At 44.3% G+C, this 23341-nt stretch overlaps 1 protein-coding gene across 1 annotated transcript in view; it reads left to right on the forward strand.

Annotated features, from left to right (window-relative positions):
• Positions 1-23341, forward strand: part of LOC126521943 (brefeldin A-inhibited guanine nucleotide-exchange protein 3) — a 101956-nt gene that overhangs the window by 20543 nt on the left and 58072 nt on the right. Inside the window, exons 11-22 of the mRNA XM_050170688.3 lie at positions 599-696; positions 2117-2301; positions 3142-3611; positions 4003-4282; positions 5743-5924; positions 8383-8545; positions 11811-11918; positions 12834-13052; positions 13687-13942; positions 15555-15752; positions 17756-17920; positions 22830-23064. Coding sequence (XP_050026645.2) covers positions 599-696; positions 2117-2301; positions 3142-3611; positions 4003-4282; positions 5743-5924; positions 8383-8545; positions 11811-11918; positions 12834-13052; positions 13687-13942; positions 15555-15752; positions 17756-17920; positions 22830-23064 — 2559 coding nt within the window. The remainder of the gene's footprint in view (positions 1-598; positions 697-2116; positions 2302-3141; positions 3612-4002; positions 4283-5742; positions 5925-8382; positions 8546-11810; positions 11919-12833; positions 13053-13686; positions 13943-15554; positions 15753-17755; positions 17921-22829; positions 23065-23341) is intronic.

Here is a 23341-nt window from a genome sequence, read left to right on the forward strand (position 1 = left end):
CATGTGAACAGCCTCGAACAGCGCTTCGCTGCCCCGCCTGCACCGTGCTGACTAAGTAAAGTGTGACAGCAGCGCTACGAGATTCTAGGAGCGGTGGTGGGTCCACACAGTCACAGGAGTTTGAAAACTGAACCTTGTGTAGTAACGTTGGGGGAAGGGAGGGTGAAGAGAAATCCAGAAAAAAGAAAGTAAACTGTTGACTATTGTTTTCCACACACTTTCTCAAAGGAAGCACAAACTAGCACGCTTTGACCCTTGCGTATACTAGGGTATCACTAAAACCATCCCTTCAATAAATGTATAGTATCAGGAAGAGAGTGAAAATTACAAATTTATGGAATTTTAGCGAAGTAAACTCAGGAAAAAGCTCAAGGTAGCCTGTTTAAAAGAGTGAATATGACATCGACGCAAACATAAAAAAATGGTACATGCACACATCTTTTTCTGGGACAAGACAGAGGCGGGGGAGCTCAAAACTGTCTTTGTGTAGTTGATTGCTTACATTCTCTCTTCTCGTTTTGCAGTGCATTTTCCTTGTTTTGTGCAAGTTGTTTTATAGCAAGTAACATAGTACCTACTAAATATTCTACATTTGCAGATGCTGAACAACCCAGAGCAGTTGCTGCAGTTTGCTGGGCCTCCTTTGTGGGAAGACACCAAAAACCCACGATTGAGCAGCCTAGACCTGCTAAAAATGTAAGCAATCCTTTGTTTGTTCAGCCTATTGCCTTAGTTTCAAAGCATTCAATTGCACATCAGCATCGATTGCTTTACACGGGTCCACTTAAATCGTGTTATAGAAGTAGCTGAAAGTAACTTGTATACAGATGATTGGTGGGATTACCAATTCCCTAACTTGAAAAGTAGCCACGAAATTTCCTGAGGTAGCTAAAGCTAGATAACCTTGGCTACAGGTGAGGAGAGTAAATGAAAAAGCAAGGACCACCATGTCCCTACGATAGATGAAATGTAAGGCTATCGTGTTACATTTTAGTCTGTGTTGCTCTGAAACTGACCTGTCACACAACTCACGGCAACTTGCCCGACAATATGTACCGTATTTACTCGTATAATGATCGCACTTGCGTAATGATCGCACCCCTGAATTTTGTCATCAAAATTAGATTTCTTAAATTTCCCATGTAATGATCGCACCCCGAACTTGCCACAGTGATATGTCGTGTGCCAAGTCTAGCTAATAATAATCGCGCTTACCATCTATCAAATGCTATGCGAACGACTCTTCTAGACAAACCAAGCGGTCTGCACGCACCAAACATTCTTAAGTAGATGCCCCATTTTATTACTTTCATCACTTTCCACACTTCCATGACAAAAAAAGGTACAACCAAACTTGCCTTTATTATGTGGCTTTATAATATGTTTATAGGCTTTATAATGGTTGTGGTCAAAAACAACAAAAAAGGCACCTTTCGGTTCTTCTTATCTGCACCTGTGGGCACGCAAATTACGAGCAGCAACGATAGTAGCCACGTTTACACTGATACGTTAGAAGTGTACCCTATTCATACGCCAGCGCTTATAACACACCTAAGATATTCACCCACCCTTAGCGGAAATGTTCCGTATTAGGATAGTAGTGAAGACAGATGCTGCAGTTTCCGCAGCATGCCAGCCATGTGTTTCTATGTCACTGGCAGTTAAGCGCACCCATCTGTTTCTGTCCCCTCAAAGTGGACATGGCTATGTTATTGCCGCAAACTTGCCGATATTCACAATATTATATTCATTACTTGTACGGAAAAAACTATTTCAATGCACGTAATGTACTCACGAGAAGGAAAGATATAGCGTTCGGGATGAAACGGGATATAGCGGGATGAAAAAATTTTTTTTCTTCTCGCGGAAAATTTAACCCGCGTAATGATTGCACCCCTGAATTTCCATCAATTTCATTTACAAGAAAGTGAAATCATTATGCGAGCAAATACAGTACTACTGTCCAGTGCAGGTTATACACCCTGTGTTTTGTGTATCTCCTGTTGCACATTTTTTTCATTTTAGATACTGAACGATAATAGTGTCATGCCCAAATGTTGCCTTGTGTGTTCCTTGCCTTGCCACTTTATCGAGCTGTATAATGTTGTTCATGCAGTGTTGTTGATGGGCTTGGAGAGTGCTGCCACAGCAATGAACCCAGTGTCTGCTACATCAGCGTTGAATGTGTGGTGGCGCTGCTGTCAAGTTTGGAAACCCTGGTTTCAGGCTCCAAAATCTCGGACCAGATGGCAGAACGCTTGAACTCCACGTTCCCAACATTGCAGAGCGCAGATTATGTTGGTGAGCGCAGCTGTTCTGTACTGAAAGAGTCACGCTGGGTAGAAGTGTGGTGGGACAAAGTCTGTTAAGCCTTATTTTCGGTTAATATGAAAAGCTTGAGGACCTTTAATTTGATTTCTGAAACTGTAGTGCACTTCTGGAAGTGCTGACTTCTTAAAAAATCGGCCGTTTTTCCGAAATTTCAATATGGTATTTTATATCTCTACTGTCAAATCTCCTGTGAAGTGAATGTGCTCTTTTATAGTCTGAATATATTAGTAAGACACTGTAAGTTATTGAGGCAATAATACATGATGTGTGCGAGCATCCTAATGCTTGAAATCTTCGAAACTGCAATCAAGTTGGTAACTGACAATCGGGGCAGTTTTACTGAGTAGTTCTCGAATTTAGGAATAAAAGGCAGTGTAAAAAATGGGGGTCAAATAACCTTTCCATAATGTTTTTGCTTTTTCTGAAACCACCATTTGTCTGATAACCCACACATCCTGTGTGTGATTTAGCTACGCACCTCAAATCATATTGAAGTACCGTGTGCTGCTTATCCCATGTTTTGCTGCTGTTATTTGTACATGGGAGAACCTTTCATGCAAAACTTCAGGGTGTTGTTAGTTTACTGTTGAAACTCAATATAACGAACACGGATGTAATGAATCTTTGGATATAACAAAGGTATTTGCCTGTTGGATGTCACTTTGTTATAACGAGGTTTGACTACCATTTAAACATTGTTTTGTTATAAATGTCTTTGTTGGATGCTTCTGACTTCTCAGTCTTAATATTGTATGCCATGTTCTGCACAAGCACTTTATGGAAGAATGATTTTTGTTTTGTTATTTGCAGGTGCGTCATTCCTGTACGAAAAGTCAGCTCGAGGTGGCATTCGAAACGGTTGGCAACAAACGCACATCAAAAGTGGAGAAACTGAAACTGCACCTGTGGTTGAAGAAACACAAATTTTGCACCAGACCAGCATTAGCCGAAGCTCTGATGTCCACTTGGAAGATATCCAGGGTTCACCGAAGCACTCACTTGTGGATGAAGCTCTTGAAGTGTCAGAAGCATATGATGTGAAGCCTCCTGAGCAGCTGCCCATTGAATGCAAAGGTATCGATGAAATGAAAGAAGAGAATCTTGATCCTGGGACTTGTCTACCAGAACCAGGGGCAGGAGATGCTAGGGAGCATGTGGCAGTCACTCCAGAAGAGAGTAGTTTGCCAGATGACGAGCTTCAAAGTGGCAGCTTTATAGAGTACAGCCAAGGTGATGAAGCATCAGAGTTTGCAGATGAAAGCCTTTATGACACTGACTTGGTGAGTATTGAGTTTTAAGTCTCATGACCTATTTCTATCTGTATTTGGGGTTTAGTGGTGTCACTTAAAGCTAAGAACCACTGTAAAAAATACACTGAATTTGCATTTGGAAGTTTTGTTTTGATGAGGTATTGAACAGCAACATGCCCCTACCCCCCCCCCCTTTCTCACAAACACAAACAAAATAAAAAGAAAGAACTATGGTGGTAGTTATGCACAAAAATTTGTTGCAGTTCTCTTTGCAGGTCCTTAATCTGGAAAATCAAGTAAATTCAATATTTCTACCACTGACTTGCGTGCATTCAGGTGTTGTGTGTTGGTGGCTTTTTTGCAATATGTTTTGAGTAACAAACAGCAGACTGACATCGTTCTGAAATTATCCAACATGTAGGCTGAGAAACCATTGGAAGAAAAAACGGACATCTCAGCTGAAGCAAGAACTTCTGCAATGGAGAGAGCAGCAAAGACCTTGATGAAAGATGTCAACGAAAGCGAGCGGGACCGGCTGGAGAAGTTCTTCGAATCTAATAACGAGTTTGCGGAACGAGAGCGCAAGACATCTAGGGATTTTGTCAATCACTTGGCCTCCTTTCTGCCGCGACTTCTGCATGTTCTCAGCTCCATTGAGGCTGACCAGGAGCTGCAGCAGTTTGCCAGTGACTACGCAGAAGGTGACTGCTGCCATGTTTCTCTGACTGTTAAAAGCAAAATGTTTGCGCTCAAGAATACAGAAGTTTGGTGTAGAGGATAGCTTAAGGCCACTAAGGACATTATGCTGGGGCAGTTATTTGTTGGAATATCTATTTTATCCTGTGCCGGCAGAGCTCAGATGTCAGTAGATGGTGTCATGAAAAATCTTTAACATAAGGCGCACTTTCCATCATCATTTTCATGTCCTGTCAGCATCAGGTGCACAGATGTGCTCGGGCAATCACTGTGGGGTTGGACGGAGCTAACGTCCTGCATATGCCTGCCCTTTACTGCCTCCAGTGGCTTATGTTAGCTCCATACTAGGTAACTGCATAGTTAATAAGAGTCTCAAATGGTGCTATTCAAGAACATTTCATCATAATAGAGAAATCTGAAACCTGTTCTCATTATTCAGTGCCATTAACTTCACCAGTGCACATGCTACTTCTTCAGATTTTGTTCCATAGACATCTGTAAGCTGTGCAGGATACCAGAGACAGACACTCTGCCCTGTTTGACAATTTCGAGGCAGGGATGCCATCGCCCCATTTGTAGCCCATGGCCTGTGGTCAAGCGTACTAACGAGATAGGTGACACAGACATTATGCGGGACCTTCTACCACAGAAAAACAAGAGTATGTGCTAAAGTGATTAGTATTCCAGAACTCGGCCTTAGCATATGTGGTATTCATTGCCATGTGCATTATGCCTTTTTCTTTTCACTTTAGCACAGGAATTTGCACAGGTATTTAGATGTTTCTGCTTCAGCCCAGATTCTTCTTGCAATGTCAGATGGTTTATTCACTGATCATTATGAACATTGTGTAGCAGCCAATCTACATTAAGTAATGGACACAGAAGTCATCTTATAATGATAATGACTGTCTTGACAGTCTTCAGACATATAAGCTGTAGAACACCATGAAAGTATTATTGAGATTGAAAGTTTCTGGGTTGTAGTATTGATTAAAAAGCCGAATTTCCAGGGAGCATAGGTACCCATTCTTGAATTCAGAGTTGCAGTCTGTGGTTATATTGTATGCAACCAACACAGTCTTCCATTCATTTACATGCTGCATACTCAAGCCAAACAGGAATTGAGATTTTTCTTGGAATATGTGCCCTGGGAACTTTTGACATCTGCTATACATGACGTGTGGTGTACAACGAGCAGCAAATAATGGGAAATAGCAGGTTGACAAAAAAGCTAACAAAAAATAAGTGGGAGGAAAAATAAGCTATTGAATGGAGAAGCATGTACTAACTGAAAATGTCATTGTGTTTATGGCTGAATTATGGCTAAAGTATGTAGCAAAAAATTTCTCAGTTTTGTTGTGCTTAGATATTGTATTGTATGTTTTTTTTTAACAGTGGGCAGTGAACTGTGCTTCGCGAATTGCCTGTAAAGCCTTATGACACATCCTCTTGCATTTCTGTTCAGCCCTCTGGCAACAACAGCAGCAACAACACACTGGCACTGAACTCGAGAGCACGCCACAGCATATCACAATTGTTAATGCTGATGGCATCTACCTGGCAACCTACTCAGCCCTCCTGTTGGACCTAAAACTCATTCACAGCGGGTACCGCAAGAAGCTCACCAGGGAAGTGCCATTGACAGAGGTTGGTAACTTGCAGTTTAGTTCTTTTTTTTTTTTAACCCTTTCCATGCCAACTTTCTTTTCCAGAAAACCACCAAAATTTCCCTAATTGTTTTTATGACTGATTCTTTGAGAACAGCTTTTCATTATTGCAATATCAACTGTTCATTCATTATTCTTGTGTGTCTTTTACTGTAAGCTTTTTTTTTTCTTCATATTTTCCAGTTGCAGATAGGCAAGGCCACAGAAACAGTCTATATGGTGCTTGATATCTCACGGAACAAAAGTCAAGCACATTTTTTTTTTTTTTGGGTGCTCTGTGCAATGTGTTATTGCTGGCGCGGCAAGGAAGTTGCAGAGTTATTGGCAGTAAGGCACTTCCGTCAAGCCGCATTCAAGCAAGAGAGGCAGCCAGAGGCTCTAAATCTTTCTTGCAATTGTCAGTAACTAAGTTGAAACTCCCATTGCAATTCACTAACATTTTACAGATTTAATTGTTTACATGAGGTAAAGAAATGTCCAAAACCACCACTATTTCTGCATTGTAAAAGATGGCTGCCATTTCTGCTGCCATTTCTGCTGCCAGCTCACTCTACACTGACATCTTTAAAACCTGGTGGATCCAGACTTCCAGTATTTTTCTGTCAGCCACTCAAAAAATGTGTTTTCTGCAAAGCTGATGCTATATAATAGTGCGCATTCCATACCAAAATGATTGCCACTCATCTGCGGCACTGAGTAAAATATGTGGACAAGTGAGATTCGTCCTTGACATGAAAAGGGTTAAAGGGACCACAAAACATGTTTATTTTTAAAGCTCCTTCCTCCTATTTTGCTTAATCTTATGCAGGAGTAAGCACAATGGCTACTGGGAGGAGGATTTCGTAAACAGTCATGACTAAGCACTGCCTCTGCCAAAAGCAAAAGCTGAGTAATCTCTTCACTGACAGGGCAGTGGCTTGATCTGTTAGTGGAGAAAGCTACCACGACGTTGATACTAGGAACTTTGAGATGTGGTGCAAAAGAGGGTCACAACAAGTGTAAGGTGCAAATGACCAAATGCTTTGTTGCACTACCTGTGCACAAGAAAACGGCAGTTACAAGTGGTAGCGTAAATGGCATTAGCTGTGGTGCAGGCTAGGTGGCTTTTGCTTCCAATCTTGAGCTCGCCGAATCGTGTGGGGTTCTAAGGGTCCTGCTTACTCCATGACATTTAAGTGTAAATAATGCTTTATAGCGTTTTCATTAAACTATTACGCTCTTCTTCGATGCTCGTGTGCTCCCTAGCTTTCTAAGCATATACTGACATAGCTGAAGGTGTTATGACAACAATGGGACAACGATTCTAAAATGATGTTGCAACAGAACTGCTTGTTGGCCTAGTTGGTGCTTGCTAAAAGACATGTTTTTTGCCGCAATTGAACACTCACAAAAGGAAGACACATAGACGCCGCCCATGTTGTCTTTATGTGTCTTCCTTTTGTGAGTGTTCAATTGCGGCAAAAAACATGTCTTTTAAAACGATGTTGATGCTATAACAACGACAGTTTTATGATAATGGCATAAGGATAATGGAATGATGAAGACTGTATGATGAAAGTGGAACAACTACGACGTCATCACAACAATGGTATGACAACAAATGCATGGCATTGACCGTATGACAACGGTGCAGTGACGATTCTGAAATGATGATGATGTTATAACGACGACACGACACTGTGATGACAACAGCATGAGAACATTGGGATGACGACAGGTGTAGGATGATGACAACGTGATGATTACTTTATGACGACTATGTGATGATGACTGTATGGTAACGATGGCTTTACGACAACCACGTGACCATTGGATGACGAAGCTGAAATGACGACAATAGAAGGACCATGACTGCATCAAAAAGGTGTCACAATGAATGCATGATGACCATAGTATGACAGTGGTGTCATAGTCGCAATGGAATGGTGACAGCATGATTATGATGAAATGATGAAGAAGGAATGACATTGATGAAATGATGACGCTGCCTTTGTTGTTCGATCAACGTCATTCCTTCTTCATGACATGACTTCATGACATGACTTCATGACTGTATGACAATGGCACAATGATGGTTCCTAAATGATGACAATGATATAACAATGACAGCATGACGACGATGACATGGGGACAATGGTATGGCAATGACAGCATGATGGTGACTATATGACCAAATGGCGTACTGCCTTTGACTGATTTGCGTGACATCACACATCACCGAACACTCCTCTCTCATCTCTCTCACTGCGGACAGCACCATCGGCGCGAAACTGAGGAACGAGCTAAGAAATGCTAAAGCGTTTTAAGGTCTTTCAGAAACACACGAAACACACATACTGTTTTGTATTGTACGGTGCTGTATGTCATCAGACAGAGTTGCAGTTTTTGTAAGCTCTTCAAGTTTTTGTTAAATTGTTAACCAAATATCTCTTGCGCAGGAAAAGTTTGTGGACGAGGTGCACGGAAGTGGCGTGCTGGTGTATCTCTCAGCAACATGGCTGTCGGAGCTGTATCAGCAAGTGCTTGCTAGAAGCTTGCTGTGCGAAGCTGGATATGAACCTGATTCCAAGACAAACCTTGCACTCATCAACTTGCTCACAGGTTAGCACTCATGCCTTGCATTCACATTTTTTTATTTCTGTGTTCTCACTGCTACATTTGCTCCCAGGAAACCATTTGCTGAATACAGGCTATATATGCTGTTGGGGTCCAACTGTAGAAACAGCTACTGCTGGTAGATATAACAGTCCCATAAAACATATGGATAAAATATAGAAGTTTCGTTCAGAGCTCTGACATGCAGTAATTGCTATGACACGTTCGTAGCATTTGATGTTAGTGTAAATGATTAGGTAGACCATACTGCATTGATATCATTTCACTTATTCACCACCACCAATGGTGCCGAAAGCACCAGTTGTGTTCTTGTTGGCTGTTCTCTAGTGTCAAGGCACTTGGATGGCTTGTACATATATCTTGGGTGCTGGTGATGCTTCTTTCCTGCCCACAAGTACTTTCAAGCATTCTCAGTTTCTGGGTCTGATTCAGGCTTAAGATGTTGCAGACTCAAAGTGATGCACACAAGCACATATCGCACTGTTCTCAGCTTAAAAAACCAAAAACAGCTTGTACATGGAAGAAAAAATTTAGGAAGTGGCAGCACTATTTCAGACAGCCTTTGCCAGCCTATGTCGTTTGACAATATACCTTCACTGTTTTGTTCTCTGAGGCTGCCGATGTGAACTGAACTAACACTCAACACCAAAGTTTATGAATGTTTGATTTGCAATGTTTTAGTAGTTTATTCCATCTTATGCCTGCAAATTTTCTAATTTTCTCACAGCACTTAGTTCTTTGCCCTCCTTGAATGCACTTCCCTTCCCTTGGCACTCATTGTGTAACTGTAATAGGCCACCAGTTATCTGTCCTACACATTGGGCCCCAGGTGTAAAATATAATGGCTGGTGCTAGACAGAGGTAATTGGAAAATGGTAGGAAAGGCCTTCGTCCTGCAGTAGTCGTCATTAGGCTGATGATGACGATGATACTTGAGTAGACGTGTGCCTATCACCTGCTCCATGTTCTGCATGTCATGCTATCGCAAGTCATTATCACATATAAGGTCAAGTTCATTGTTAGTCATGACACTTCAACTTCAGCATTGCCATTTGTTAGGTGTGTTGGTAAACTGACTTAGAAAGCATATTTAGCGCCAGTGAACAAGGACAGAAGGGAGACGATGCCACAATGCGCTAACTTCAACAACTTGATTTTCAGGAGACATCCACCTATTTAACCCATGCACATTGGCGCCATCTCATTCAGATTTTAACCATCCAAATAAGCCGTCTCCTTATCTAACAAGTCGAGCGAAGGGGCACTAATACACATATCACTATCCTGACAGATAGCCTGAGCCTCAATAATCTCTCGCACATCTTTATCTTTGTGCTTCGCAAGAACCCAGCACGGCCCATACACCGGCGCACAGCCGCATTCCTGACAGTGAGTTGATAGATGACCATATTGCTTACTTATCATGTTTAGACTATGTTCTCGTAACCGATCATTAAGGCACCTGCCTGTCTGTCCAATGTATCTTTTTCCCACAGGACAGCGGGAGCTCATAAACAACAGCTTCTACGCAACCCACTGGTGCTGTATGATTATTCGTAGAGTATCTGACAGCTGGCTTATGGTACGGGTCTGTTAGCCAACATATATTCATGAGTTTTTGTGGTGCTGAAAAGACCACTGAAAGGACCATTTTTGTGTCCACCCGGCAAACCATTTTCTTAAAGCTATGTGCCATTCTATGAAGATAGGGCACTACTGCTACCTTCCCTCTGCATTCCATCTGTTGCTTTGCCGCATCCCGAGTTGTGCGGTCTGACCCGCATAATTTTAGCAGCCCCTCTACGACCAAAACTTGCATTGGCTCCGGAAACCCTGCTGCTGATAACCTTGCCGACTGATCCATAAGACTCGTATAGATCTTATGGTAGCAAGATTTTTTCAATGCATTTCCAAAGCACCAGTTCCCAAGCGCGGTAGTGTTCTATCTGCATAGAACGGCACATAGTCTTAAGAAAATGGCTAGCCGGGTGGACACAAAAGTGGTATTTTCAGTGCCAGAAAAACTCGAAAAAATATGTTGATTAATGAACCCGTACCATAAGCCAGCTGTCAGATGCTCTACGAATCATCGGGCATTGCTAGTGGGTTATGTAGAAGCTGTTCTTTATGAGCTCCTGCTGCCCTGTGGGAAAAAATACATCGGACAGACAGGAAAATGCCCTAATGACTGGCTACGAGAACATAGTCTAAACGTGAGAAATAAGCAATACGGTCATCTATCAACTCACTGTCAGGAATGCAGCTGTGCGCCGGTGTATGGGTCCTGCCGAGTTCTTGCGAAGTGCGAGAGATTATTGAGGCTCAGGCTATCTGTCGGAATAGTGATACGAGTGTTAGTGCCCCTTTGGTCGACGTGTTAGGTAAGGAGACAGCTTTTTTGGATGGTTAAAATTTGGATGAGGTGGTGCCACTGTGCATGGGTTAAATAGGTGGGTGTTTCCTGAAAATCAAGTTGTTGAAGTTAGCGCATTTTGGTGTCGTCTCCCTTCTGTCCTTGTTTGCTGGCGCTAAATATGCTTTCCACTTCAAGCTTGCCACATTGCATGTTAATTCTTACTTTCTTTTGTATTTCTTTCACATGGATATTAAAAACCAGAAGTACAGGAGCACGATGTTTCATACCTGACCATTAGAACATTTGCAGAAATTGTGCTTATGAATCTTTGCCCTTTCATATACTTTAAAAAAATTAGTATGTTCTTTTATTAAACAACTCTGTTTCCTCACTATATGACTCGTCAATCCAGTTCACTTTACGCACCATCTTTTGTGTACATTATGGCGAAAATCATTACAAGAACTTGGATTTGATTTGTGGCTCCGCATTAGCAGCAACTTCCTGAGCCATGGCTATGGTTCTTATTAACGAAAGATATAGAGAATAATCCAGAAGATGTTGTATTGCAGGTGCGTCCCAATTCAGCAATAAGCAAAATCAAGCGCATGGATGTTGGGTATCTGATGTGCAAAAACAGAGTGAATAAATTATGAGAATTATTTAAAAAGATATGGTTGCGTTAACATAGGCTTCACTTATGATTTGTTCAAGCCTTTTGTCTATACCAAGAACTGCATCATTGATAACCTGTTTGGAGAAACTGCACATTAAAAGGAGGTTGCTCATCAGCTGGTACATGCTATTATTAAAAGCACCATGTCATTGTTAGGCATGTAATATAAGAACCTCTCTAGCCACTGGTGATGGAGGCTGTTTTGCTTTCTTTTTCAGATGTAGATGGCCTCGGAAGTGATCAGTTAGGTTCACGTCAGCTCTCCGATTATCGAAGACTTGAGAGGGCTGCCACCAATGTGGTGTTTACACCTCACATGCTGGCTGGTAAGTGGCTTGGCTACCCTTGAACGGAAAACGGAAAAAAAAAAGAACTCTGAAATGGAATACCTTCTTTGTTCTCAATGAGACAAAGATACATGTGAGACATGCAATCTGTTAAGAAGTCAGCATAAAAAATGTGTTTCTAAATTTTGAATCATTTCACAAGGGAATTGCACTGCGTGTTCTGAAACACAAGCTGTGTAATTTGCCGGCTTTTGAATTAGATAAGTTGAACTGTCTTGCATATGTAGCCTAAATTTAGGTGCCAGAGAAAAGACGGGGAATGCGGGAGATGGAAATTCAAGACGATGAGCAAAACGTGAACAAGGTGAATGCAGGAGCCAACGTTTCGACAAGTGGACTTGTCTTCTTCAAGGCTACATATGCTTTCCTCCAGAAGATGTTGTATTGCAGGTGCGTCCTAATTCAGCAATACGCAAAATCAAGCGCATGGATGTTGGGTATCTGATGTGCAAAAACAGAGTGCTATATATTCTGTGGCAAGGAAAGCATATGTCACCTTGAAGAAGACAAGTCCACTTGTCGAAACATTGGCTCCTGCATTCATCTTGTTCACGTTTTGCTCATCGTCCTAAATTTAGGTGGTAGTTTAAGGTATTCTCGCAGTAGTTCATGCCATGTTACTGCGATGTCATATTCGAATTGCCGCAAGCGAACATCGCCATAGAGCAAAATCTTATAGAGGAAATTGCACCTGGCAAACTTTTCCCCAAGGCACCCATGTCCTGCAGAAGTTAAATGAGCAGAAGTTGATTGCAACTGCCACTAGGAGAATTGTGCCATCACCTCATCTGCAAATGAGGTCATTCACCCCAGCAAACCACTGGTACTAATCCCATCTGAGGGCACATGATCTGGTTCTTTTGTGACCACTTGTCTTTCTGTTATTTATTACAGGCATGAAGTTTGCTCGCCACGTGCTGACTGCGTGCTGGGACACTATGCTGGAGGTTCTGTCGGTGCTCCTTAATGGCACCAACTCCTGTGGCATTGCAAGCTCTTTGGGCCTCTTGCTGGGCACAGATGGTGCCAAGGAAGACCATCGCAAGGCCCGGGAGGCTGTGGCCAACTGCCTTGATGGGCTGCAGTGTGCTGCCAAGCTCTGCAACGTCCTTGGTGAGATTTTGTTCTCTGCATTGAGGCATTGAAGTAATAGAAATTGATGGGACTTTAACAGTTCCAAGGTGACACCTTGTTTATAAGAGATGCCACAGTGAAGGGCTCTGAGGTAATTCTGTTCATGCCAGTAGCTCAGTTGCTGTAGTATTCTGCTGTTGAGCATGAGGTCATACTCTGATGGGGATGGAATGCAGAAATGTCAGCGTACTTATATGTAGGTGTATGTTAAAGAACCGCAGGTGGTCAAAATCAATACGGAGCCCTACGCTACAGCAACTGTCACAGCCTGTGACTTTCTTTGGAACACTAGAGCCCATAATTTGATTTAGATTTTTTTAAAGGTAATTTCTACCTCTTGGGTTTTTTTAAATAATGTTTCTGTATCAACATATGCTACTATTTCTGCATTGGACATCTGTTAGAATGAAGGCATAGCCATTATGCAAGAACACCAGGCATTCACAATGAATCTGGTGCCCTCTAGTATGTCATCTCTCATAGCCTAGATGTTGCTTTGGGACGTTAAATGCCATTTATATCACTACATTTTCACAGCTGTCCTCATTAGTGTAAAATTCAGGCATGCGAGACTACTGTTGTGCTTTCGGTCACATGGTTCTGTTCTTTATAGGCCTGCAGACGAAATGTGGGGCCATCTTTGCCCAGCTGGCAGCGGCATCGTGTCCAGTTTTGGATCCCGGTGGGGCTGTTGCAGGCCACTCGCGTAGGTCGGCTTCCAGGAAGGACCGTCTCCGCAAGACGATGCTGTCTAGCCGCAGCAAGTCTGTGCGGCTGCATGCATCGCATGTTCTCAGTATGGATGTCCTGCTCAGCCGGGGCCTTGAACTGGGCAGTCACAGTGCTGTGTGCTGGAAGCACGTGTTCAGGTGCAGTGCCGCTTTACGATCTTCTCATGTGTCTTGCTTGCTACATCGTGAAATGGTGTGCACAGTTAAATCATGCATAAAGCACATGAAGTAATTTAGCTGTGATTTAGCTCATTCTTTATCGAATTGAGGGATTTGCTATAGGCACTCATTTTAATCCATTTTCAATGCACAGGATTTGTTTGAAACCCAGCAAATGTTTCACTACAATGGTCATTTATCTGGGCTGTAAAACCTAATTCGAAGTCTTCCGGACTGAGAGGGATATCCCAATTAAGCACGATTTTCAATCATCCAAGAATGAAAAAATGTATATATGAGCCGTGAAACGTCATACAAAGGCGGCACACCCTTATTGGTTGGTGAGCAGTGCTAAGAAGTGCGATAAAACCAAAATTTTGGATGCTGCGTGGTGTGCCACTAAATTTTTCAAACTGATCCACGAGCATAAAGTTGCAACCATAGTAGAGCTTAATCAACTCAGCACCGAACTTTGTGGCTGTAACTGAGAGGACAGTGTTACACTCACACACAATTTTCTGTGGCCATGAAGGGAAAGCTATGGAAGCGGAGCCTCTGCATATGTTTTACCGCACCAAGTAGTCCGGCAGCGTTTGACAGTGCTTTCGGTTGCTTGGAAAAGACGCTGAATCGACACAGCTTCGAAGTGCAATGGTTTCGCGTTTGCCCAGACGCAGAAGGGAAAAGTTGGTAAATAAGTAATTTTTTACATTCATTGGTGCGTTTTGTCTTAGTATTTAACTGCTGATAATAAGGTGTTCATGTTTTCTCTTCCCCAGCTTAAGCTAATGTGGATGAAAACATGGGACTCTTTTCAGAAGTGCTTTCACTTGTGCGCACTTTACCTCTGTAGCTCTCCCTTCATAGCCAGAGAAAGCTATCCGCGAGTATAGTTAGGGGCACGATGTTTGGTGCAGTCTATTATAGTAAGAAAGAGGCTACTAGAAAAATAAAATATGGTTTAAAGCAACAGAAAATAATATGAAATGATGACGTTAATAAATTTGAAGACATGTAAACCACCTCTCCACATGTAAGCAAGGCTCTGTCATGTGACTTGTGCACTGCAACACAAGCAGCAAAGGCTGTGTTTCCCAAATTTGCCGCTTATCTCACTCACTTGTCGAGTAAACTTCTGAAACCCTCACAGTCACCACTCTGAATGGCAGCCTCTTTGTCGTTAGTCACCTTCTACCAATCAGCTTGCACAGCTGTCAGTTACAGTACACACATATAAATTCAGTGGTACCTCATACAAATATGCCCATATGCCATCCAAGCAGCCTACTCTGTAGATTATATTTATGGGGACCAGCTCTTTGCCTTCATGTCTAATCTAGGCATTAGCTGTGGTACGCAGTGGCATGTTAAATTAGGTTAGGGTAGGCATTGTTAGGCTCCGCTACCATAAGTGCTGCCACACCTTTGCGGCACTGCAATGTGATGGATGTCTTCATGATGGACATGCTTAGCACAGAAAAATGGGTGGCTGAAGTGTTGTCGAGAGTCCCTGCCTCACGATGGTGGTTTGATGACTTGCTATGTATCAGTGTTGATTATGATGAGGCTCAGCTGCACTGTACATGTTCAGGTGCTGCAGCTACATATTGGAGCTGGAACAGAGCTGCTTCCAGGTTAAGCCAACCTCTTCATCACCTTCGGGGTCTTCTCACCTGAAGCTGCAGCTCTCCTCCTTCTCGTGGGGTGAAAAGGTTCAACAGGCACTGAGCCCAAAGTCCCAGCCTTCCTCTGACTGTCTGATGCTTCAGCCACCATCTGAGCAGTTTGAGTGAGCTCCGTCCTTGCCCTCAGTCGAATGTTCCTCATCATGGTTTCTCTTTGCAAAACATGTGGCTTGCCTCATTCATTTCATTTATGTCTAGCTAAAAGGGCCCCTCACCAGGCCCCATTGCAAATTTTGGTTATGCAATAGAAGTTTCAGGACACATCTAGAAAGCCTATTACCATAATAACTTTGTTAAATGGTGTATTATTGAAGGATCTGCAAGCCACATTTATTCCCTGCCTGCTCCCATACCACAGTCGAGAGACCGCATCACGCTTACACCACAAACCCCACCTCCCTTTTTTTTCCTTCCTTCTTTGCTATGTGGTGCACTTCTAGTGGTGGTCTAGGCATTATGCATTGGATTATTCATTATTGTCACGTGCCATAATAAGTGACTTTGCAGGATGTGTGTTATGTAGAGGCGCTTGTGCATGAAATCTGGCATTAGTAACATCTCTGTACAGCCCACCCCTTATGTAACACCCCCTTTTGAGGTCTTTAAGGAAATAAAGTGAAGTGAAGAAGTGAAGTGAAATCTTGGCTCTCTGGTTAGAGGCAGGGCGCACTTTAAAAAAATTTCACACTAGCTTCTGTTCAAAATTCCAGCCATTTTTGTACCGTGCAGCCGTGTGATACTTTGCAGACGCAAATGGCACCGTGTGACCTACACAACCCTACCTGTCTATTTTTAGTGCCCAAACCTGGTGACGGGCCCTCTAAAAGGGATCTGCAGTACCGCTCACTGATTAAGCTGTTTCTACACTCGCTTCCCCCCCCCCCTTTCCCCCCCCCACACACACATTTTCTTTCATAATTTTAGGTGTTTGTCCATGCTTGGTGCAGCATGTAGGGTGCTCGCAATACATGACCAGCCATAAGCAAATGTGGCTTCTCATAGTTATTTTTATTTTTTTCATCTGTAGCCTGTGAACGTGCTTCACTGTACCATTATAACAAACCTACCAATTGTGGCTTTCATCTTTTACAAGAGTGTAGTAGTACCTGAAGTTTTGCCAATACACAAGAAGGTGTGAGGCATTGATGCTGAGATGCAGAAAAGACTGAGATGCAGGATAGATCAAAGAGGGCTATTGCAGAGCTCCCTTTGAGGCAAAGAATGCGAAAGAAAATGCCAGTCTGAAAGGCATTAGCTACAATAAAGTTTAGTTCAGAAACAAAAATTAACGCATTTAAATTTTACAACGAATAATGTGCTACTTTCATTGCTGGTCGGCATTAATGGAGAAATGATGTAATACACAAAAGTAAACATATTGTGCAACCTGATAACATGCTAAAATGCTAGTGGCATTGTGAATATGAAGTAGATCCAGTAAAAAAGAATGGCTGTTTTTCTTTCTTTAACATTTTGTTGTGCAAATTTATCAGTTAGTTTCTTTTGGAGTCTTTCATATTCTGGGTATAAGATCCACATGTTCAAGTGCCACAACTTTATGATGGGCTGCATGTTTCTTGGTGAAAATATTCCCAACTTGGTCGTGCGCTCTTTACTTGCAAATTGTCGTTAAACAAGAACAATGTTTTTTGCCAACACCAACAAGAAGCTTCGTTCATAGATATTCCCACATCATATGGGATCTGCTTTGTGTATATATATATATATATATATATATATATATATATATATATATATAAATAAAACATTAACTAAACTATGAGACAGTTCTGTCTGCAGCTAACCTTTAGGAAAAGTGCCTTTTGCAACTGCGCACACTTGTAGGTGTTTTTTTTTTTTTTAACGGTCCACCCTGCTTAGACCGTCATAAATTTCCTTGGATCCTTTGGCCGTGAAGTCTACATGGTAACTTTTGTGCACTTCATTCAGAAATATGTATGCCCCACCACTTCCATGTCTACTAATCCCACGTGGTCATTTGGAATTCCTATATGAAAGCCTGTATGATCCCTTATAATTGTACGGAGCTTTTTAGGACATGTGGGTTGTGTCAACAAAGTAACTGACAACTTCGTTCAATATACAGGGAGGAAATGGCAGTGGAAGCCCTGTCAATGCCTGGTGTTGGTCATGCGGGCAGCGCCAACGTCGGGGACCTGGTGAAGAATGCCACCCAAGCCACTGGTTCCTCCATCCTCGTGGGCAAGCAGCTGCAGCCATTAATAGAAGCACTCTCGCAGCTGGTCGACAGGTGTGTGCGTTTGCTTCGACTTGCGTGGTTGGATCATTCAACAACTTTGCAGAGCACATGCCTACCTTGGTTGGCCATGGTATTTTGCATAGTATTGTTGTCGTGGCAGCGAAAAGCCAAATCTAGGCTCAATGCCCATCTGAATTTTCTGCTCTTAATGTTATGCTAAGAGATTTATTAGCAACGGGCGCGAACGGGTAGCTGTCACAAGCGTTCGGCGAAAGACAGCAACCACGAGCTCATGCCGGTGGCGATGGTGCTGTGGCGCAGGCGGCTACTCTTCTTCGTTACAATCGCCCTCCGCAAAAAAGGCGCCATCCTGGCGGCTTAAGGCGAAGAGACTACTATTGGGTCGTAGTACGGCTTAATGCGAGAGACGTGGACAAGTTCGCGGCCGCGATGGCGTAGGTCCGTCGATGGCGTGAGGGGCTCTACGATGTAATTGACGGAGGACGTTTGCTCGAGAACGCGGTAGGGTCCTAGGTACTTTGCGACAAGTTTTGAGGAGAGGCCGGGTGTAGTAGCGGGTACCCGAAGCCATACGAGAGAGCCAGGCAAAAAAGTTGGTGCAGAACGGCCGGCAGGTTGACGGGATTGCTGCTGCCACTGGTCCTCGGTGGAAAAAGAGCGGGCAAGCTGGCGGCATTCCTCGGCATGACGAGCAGCTTCAGATAGCGGAGTACTTTCGGAGGCGTCAGGTGTATATGACAGAATGGTATCGAGAGTAGTAGAAGGTTCTTGTCCGTATAGGAGAAAGTAAGGGGAAAAACCAGTAGTTGCTTGGGTCGCAGTATTGTACGCATACGTCACGAAAGGGAGAACTTGGTCCCAGTTTGAATGATCAGAGGCGACGTACATGGAGAGCATATCGCCAAGAGTACGGTTGAAGCGCTCGGTCATGCCGTTAGTTTGCGGATGGTACGCTGTACTGGTGCGGTGAACGATTCGGCATTCGTCGAGTAGTGCCTTCAAAGCCTCGGAAAGAAAGGCGCGGCCTCTATCGCTCAGAAGTTCGCGAGGGGCACCGTGGCGAAGAACGAAATGTCGTAACAGAAACGATGCAACGTCGCGGGCGGTGGCAGTCGGCAGAGCAGCTGTTTCAGCATAGCGGGTCAAGTGATCCACTGCAACAATAATCCAGCGGTTGCCTGCTGGAGTGGAGGGTAGCGGTCCGTAGATGTCTATACCAACATGATCAAAGGGCCGACGAGGGCAGGGAAGGGGTTGTGACGGGTAGACTTGTCCGGAAGGTAATTTTCGGCGTTGGCACTGAGCACAGGAGCGAATGAACTTTCTGACGTAGTTATACATGCCGCGCCAATAAAATCGGATGCGTAGCCGAGCATAGGTCTTGAAGAGGCCGGCATGTGCGCACTGAGGGTCTGCGTGGAAAGCGTCGCAGATAAGGTCACGGAGATGGCGGGGTATCACGAGAAGCCACTTGCGACCGTCAGAGAGGTAATTACGACGATAAAGAAGGCCGTCGCGAATGCAGAAGTGAGTAGCCTGGCGGCGAAGAGCGCGAGATGGTGAAGAGGTGGATGGATCAGAAAGGACGCTGATGAGAGCACTGATCCAGGGATCCTTGCGCTGCTCCGACGGCATGTTGCGCAGTGCATGAGATGGAACTGTGGGCTCAAGGGCGGATAGGCAAGCGCAGTCAGCGGAGACCGGTGAGCGAGAAAGGGCGTCAGCGTCCGTGTGTTTGCGGCCGGAACGGTAGAGGACGCGGATGTCGTACTCCTGTAGCTTAAGGGCCCAGCGAGCAAGTCGGCCAGATGGGTCTTTAAGGGTAGACAGCCAACAAAGGGCGTAATGGTCAGTGACGACATCGAAAGCGTGGCCATACAAATAAGGACGGAACTTGCCAAGTGCCCAAATAATGGCTAAACACTCTTTCTCTGTAACAGAGTAATTAGCCTCGGCCTTTGTCAGAGTTCGGCTCGCGTAGGCAACGACATATTCATCAAAGCCCGCTTTTCGTTGTGCGAGTACGGCGCCAAGTCCGACGCCGCTGGCATCGGTGTGGACCTCTGTGGGCGCTGCAGGATCGAAGTGGCGGAGGACAGGTGGCGAGGTTAGCAGGTGGCGTAATTTCGTGAAGGCGTCATCACAGGCGGGTGACCAAGCGGAAAGTTCTTTGTCGCCACTTAGAAGGGCTGTCAGGGGTGCACTTATGGAAGTGAAATTTCGAATGAAACGTCGGAAGTATGAGCATAAACCAAGGAAACTTTGAAGCTCCTTTAACTTCTTTGGTTGCGGAAAGTCGGTGACAGCGCGGAGCTTGGCTGGATCCGGAAGAACGCCGTCTCGTGATACAACATGGCCAAGAATAGTGAGCTTGCGGGCGCTGAAACGACATTTTTTTAAGTTAAGTTGAAGTCCCGCGTCAGTGAGGCATTTGAGAACTTGCTCGAGACGGCTGAGATGGGTTCGGAAATCAGCAGAAAAGACAACTACGTCATCCAGGTAGCATAAACATGTGTTCCATTTGAGGCCGCGTAAAATATTATCCATCATTCTCTCAAAAGTGGCTGGGGCGTTGCACAGGCCGAAAGGCATTACGATGAATTCGTACAATCCATCAGGTGTTACAAATGCTGTTTTAGGTCGATCAGATGGTGCCAAGGGGACTTGCCAGTATCCGGAACGTAAATCCAGCGAAGAAAAGAACTCAGCTCCCTGCAAACAGTCGAGGGCGTCGTCGATGCGCGGTAACGGGCAAACGTCCTTGCGCGTTATCTTGTTCAGACGTCGGTAGTCGACGCAGAATCGAATAGAGCCATCCTTTTTCTTAACGAGGACGACCGGTGATGCCCAGGGACTGTTGGAAGGCTGCACAACGCCACGCTTGAGCATGTCAGCAACCTGGTGGTCAATGACACGGCGCTCAGAGGCGGAAACTCGGTAAGGGCGCTGCCGCAAAAGGTGCATGACTGCCGGTATCTATCTGGTGAAAAACGGTCGATGTGCGGCCCAAACCAGAAGCATGGCTGTCGAAAGAAGCGCTGAACCTCACTTCGTGGTTGGTCTTCAAGACCAACTTTACCCAAGTTTTCGGTCGGCTTCATGGTTTAGAAACCATAGTTTCGCAACGTCCGTAAGATAAAATGCGACGTTTCTCAACTTGGTAACGTCGTCCCACTGGTTATGGGCACTCACTCGCTCATAGGACGAGATCCAATCTTCAACGTCTTTGTCATCTGTGCCGGAGAAGATAGGGGGATCTCGCTGACGCAAGGCACCGGCACAAACCAAGGTCGCCGGCGCCGTTGGAGGAGCTGGAGGAGTGCGTGCGTCGTCGGGCATGATGGGGGGTAGAGTGCGACTCCGAAGTTCCAGGGTGGTCGAAACCCAGCACGTCCACCACTTGCTAAGAGATTTATTAGCAACGGGCGCGAACGGGTAGCTGTCACAAGCGTTCGGCGAAAGACAGCAACCACGAGCTCATGCCGGTGGCGATGGTGCTGTGGCGCAGGCGGCTACTCTTCTTCGTTACAGTTAATTTATCGGCATACTAACCACACCAAGCATGTACCTGTAGGTTTTCATCAGTGCAGCTGATTCTTTGCCACCCATCACTGTGTTCTCCTTCCTTTGATATCCACTCGCTTAGTCAAACAGATCACTGGTTATTTTTTCTAGCCGCAATATAAGTGCAAGTTAATTCCTTCCTCCTTAATTTTGAGCTAGGATTTTGAAAACTTCCATTGGTTCCCAAATTTAGGTTTCTTTTGATATCTCAATAGTATGTCTTATTTCTTTAGGCTTTAGTGTATGTACAGGGTGTCCCAACTGTCATGCACTGAGTACCTCCTGGCGAGTCTGTTTGATGGCGCTGCTTTTGGAGCAGGCGGGTGCGTGGTCGCACGGTATATTATTGCAATAGCAATTATATGGACACTCCAGGCACATTTCTGTCATTGGCGTCACTGTGATGTTCCATATGAAGTCCACGTGCGATAACATTGTGGTCGTGCTGAACGATTTGTGTGCTAGTGAAAGCGTGCGAGGGTGAGCAGAGTATCTTGGCTCAGTCTTGCGCACACAATGGAGTAAGGTGAGGAGGAAGTGCATCATCTTCGATCGCGTGCAAGGCACTGCCGGAGTCGGGAGGCGGGTGTTCTACTCCAGCAGCGGCTGCATATGGTGCAGCTGAGCGCGGCCACGCGGGCCCTATTTTAAAAGAGATCTGTGATGGACACAGAGTCTAGGTGCATTAAGAGATAATGGCTTCTTGAGTGCTATGTTCTTGCCGCTTAGAGACAGCATAAAGGTCAATTTGCTCGCTGCTGCTGCCACGCTTCTTCACACTGACGTTTTGACAGCAAGTGTGCGTGTTCATCGAGTGATATGTGCTCATATTTGCCTGTGCATGCGTGGCACCATGCTTGTTAATTTGGTTATTAAGCAAACGTTTAGAAGTTTATACAGCCGATAAAACTACTATTCTTACGTTGTATAGCTCTCTGATAATTTGCTATCACAATAAGTGCTTTGCCTTTCTGCTGAAACTGTGACATTTTTTCATATTTTATGCACTTTCTTTTGTAACCGGAAAGAATAAGCATGCAATTAGCATATTGCTAAAAACATACCAGTTTTATGTTTCATATAGTAATTTTCTGCAACTTTATAATTGACATCTTCACAATTAGAACACTAATTTATGAGTTAGATAATTAATCACAATTAAGCAGTTTATTGTCAACAATAAAAATTACTGGTGGATGTCCGTCAAACTGACTGGGAACAATGTATGCTTAATTCTATTCGCCAAAAATAATCAATATATTTTTTAAACTATGCGCATGATGGTTGCGACACCCTCTAGAGACACTACGAGTAGTGAAAGAGTGTAACCTGAAGGCTTCTAAGCAGGATCTTTCCCTCTGTTTGTACCGTACAGGCTTTTTGATGAGGCATCTGGCAAGCTGAACCTGTGTGCTTTGGTCGACTTCCTGTCGGAGCTCTGTGCTGCCAGCCGGAACCAGCTGTTCAACCATGGCGCCCCGATCAGCGCTCGCCACCCTGTGCTGCTGCTGAACAGACTGAGCGAGGTTATGCTTCGATGTTCCCGTGGCGGTCGACCACTGGTGCACATCATGAAGGCCTGGAGTGTCGTGGCTCCTCACTTTGTGGAAGTGAGTTCTCTTTCTGAGACTTGGAAGGCTTAGTAATTAAGTGACAACCCATCCCACTGTGACTTTGTGAACTGTGAAATTTTGGGCAGTGAGGTTGGCTGTGAATAAACCCTGCAACTGTTTGCTATGGCCCTGCATAAGATTCCTGACATATGTCGGAAGTGGTGTGGGTTGTGTGCACTGTGAGATTTAGACTGGAATATACATGGTCTGCATGATCTGCCACATTACGTAGCGTCCGAGCAGCATTAGAATATTCAACACCACCAGAAACGAT

The sequence above is a fragment of the Dermacentor andersoni genome, chromosome 6, assembly GCF_023375885.2.
Source record: "Dermacentor andersoni chromosome 6, qqDerAnde1_hic_scaffold, whole genome shotgun sequence".
NCBI lineage: Eukaryota > Metazoa > Arthropoda > Arachnida > Ixodida > Ixodidae > Dermacentor > Dermacentor andersoni.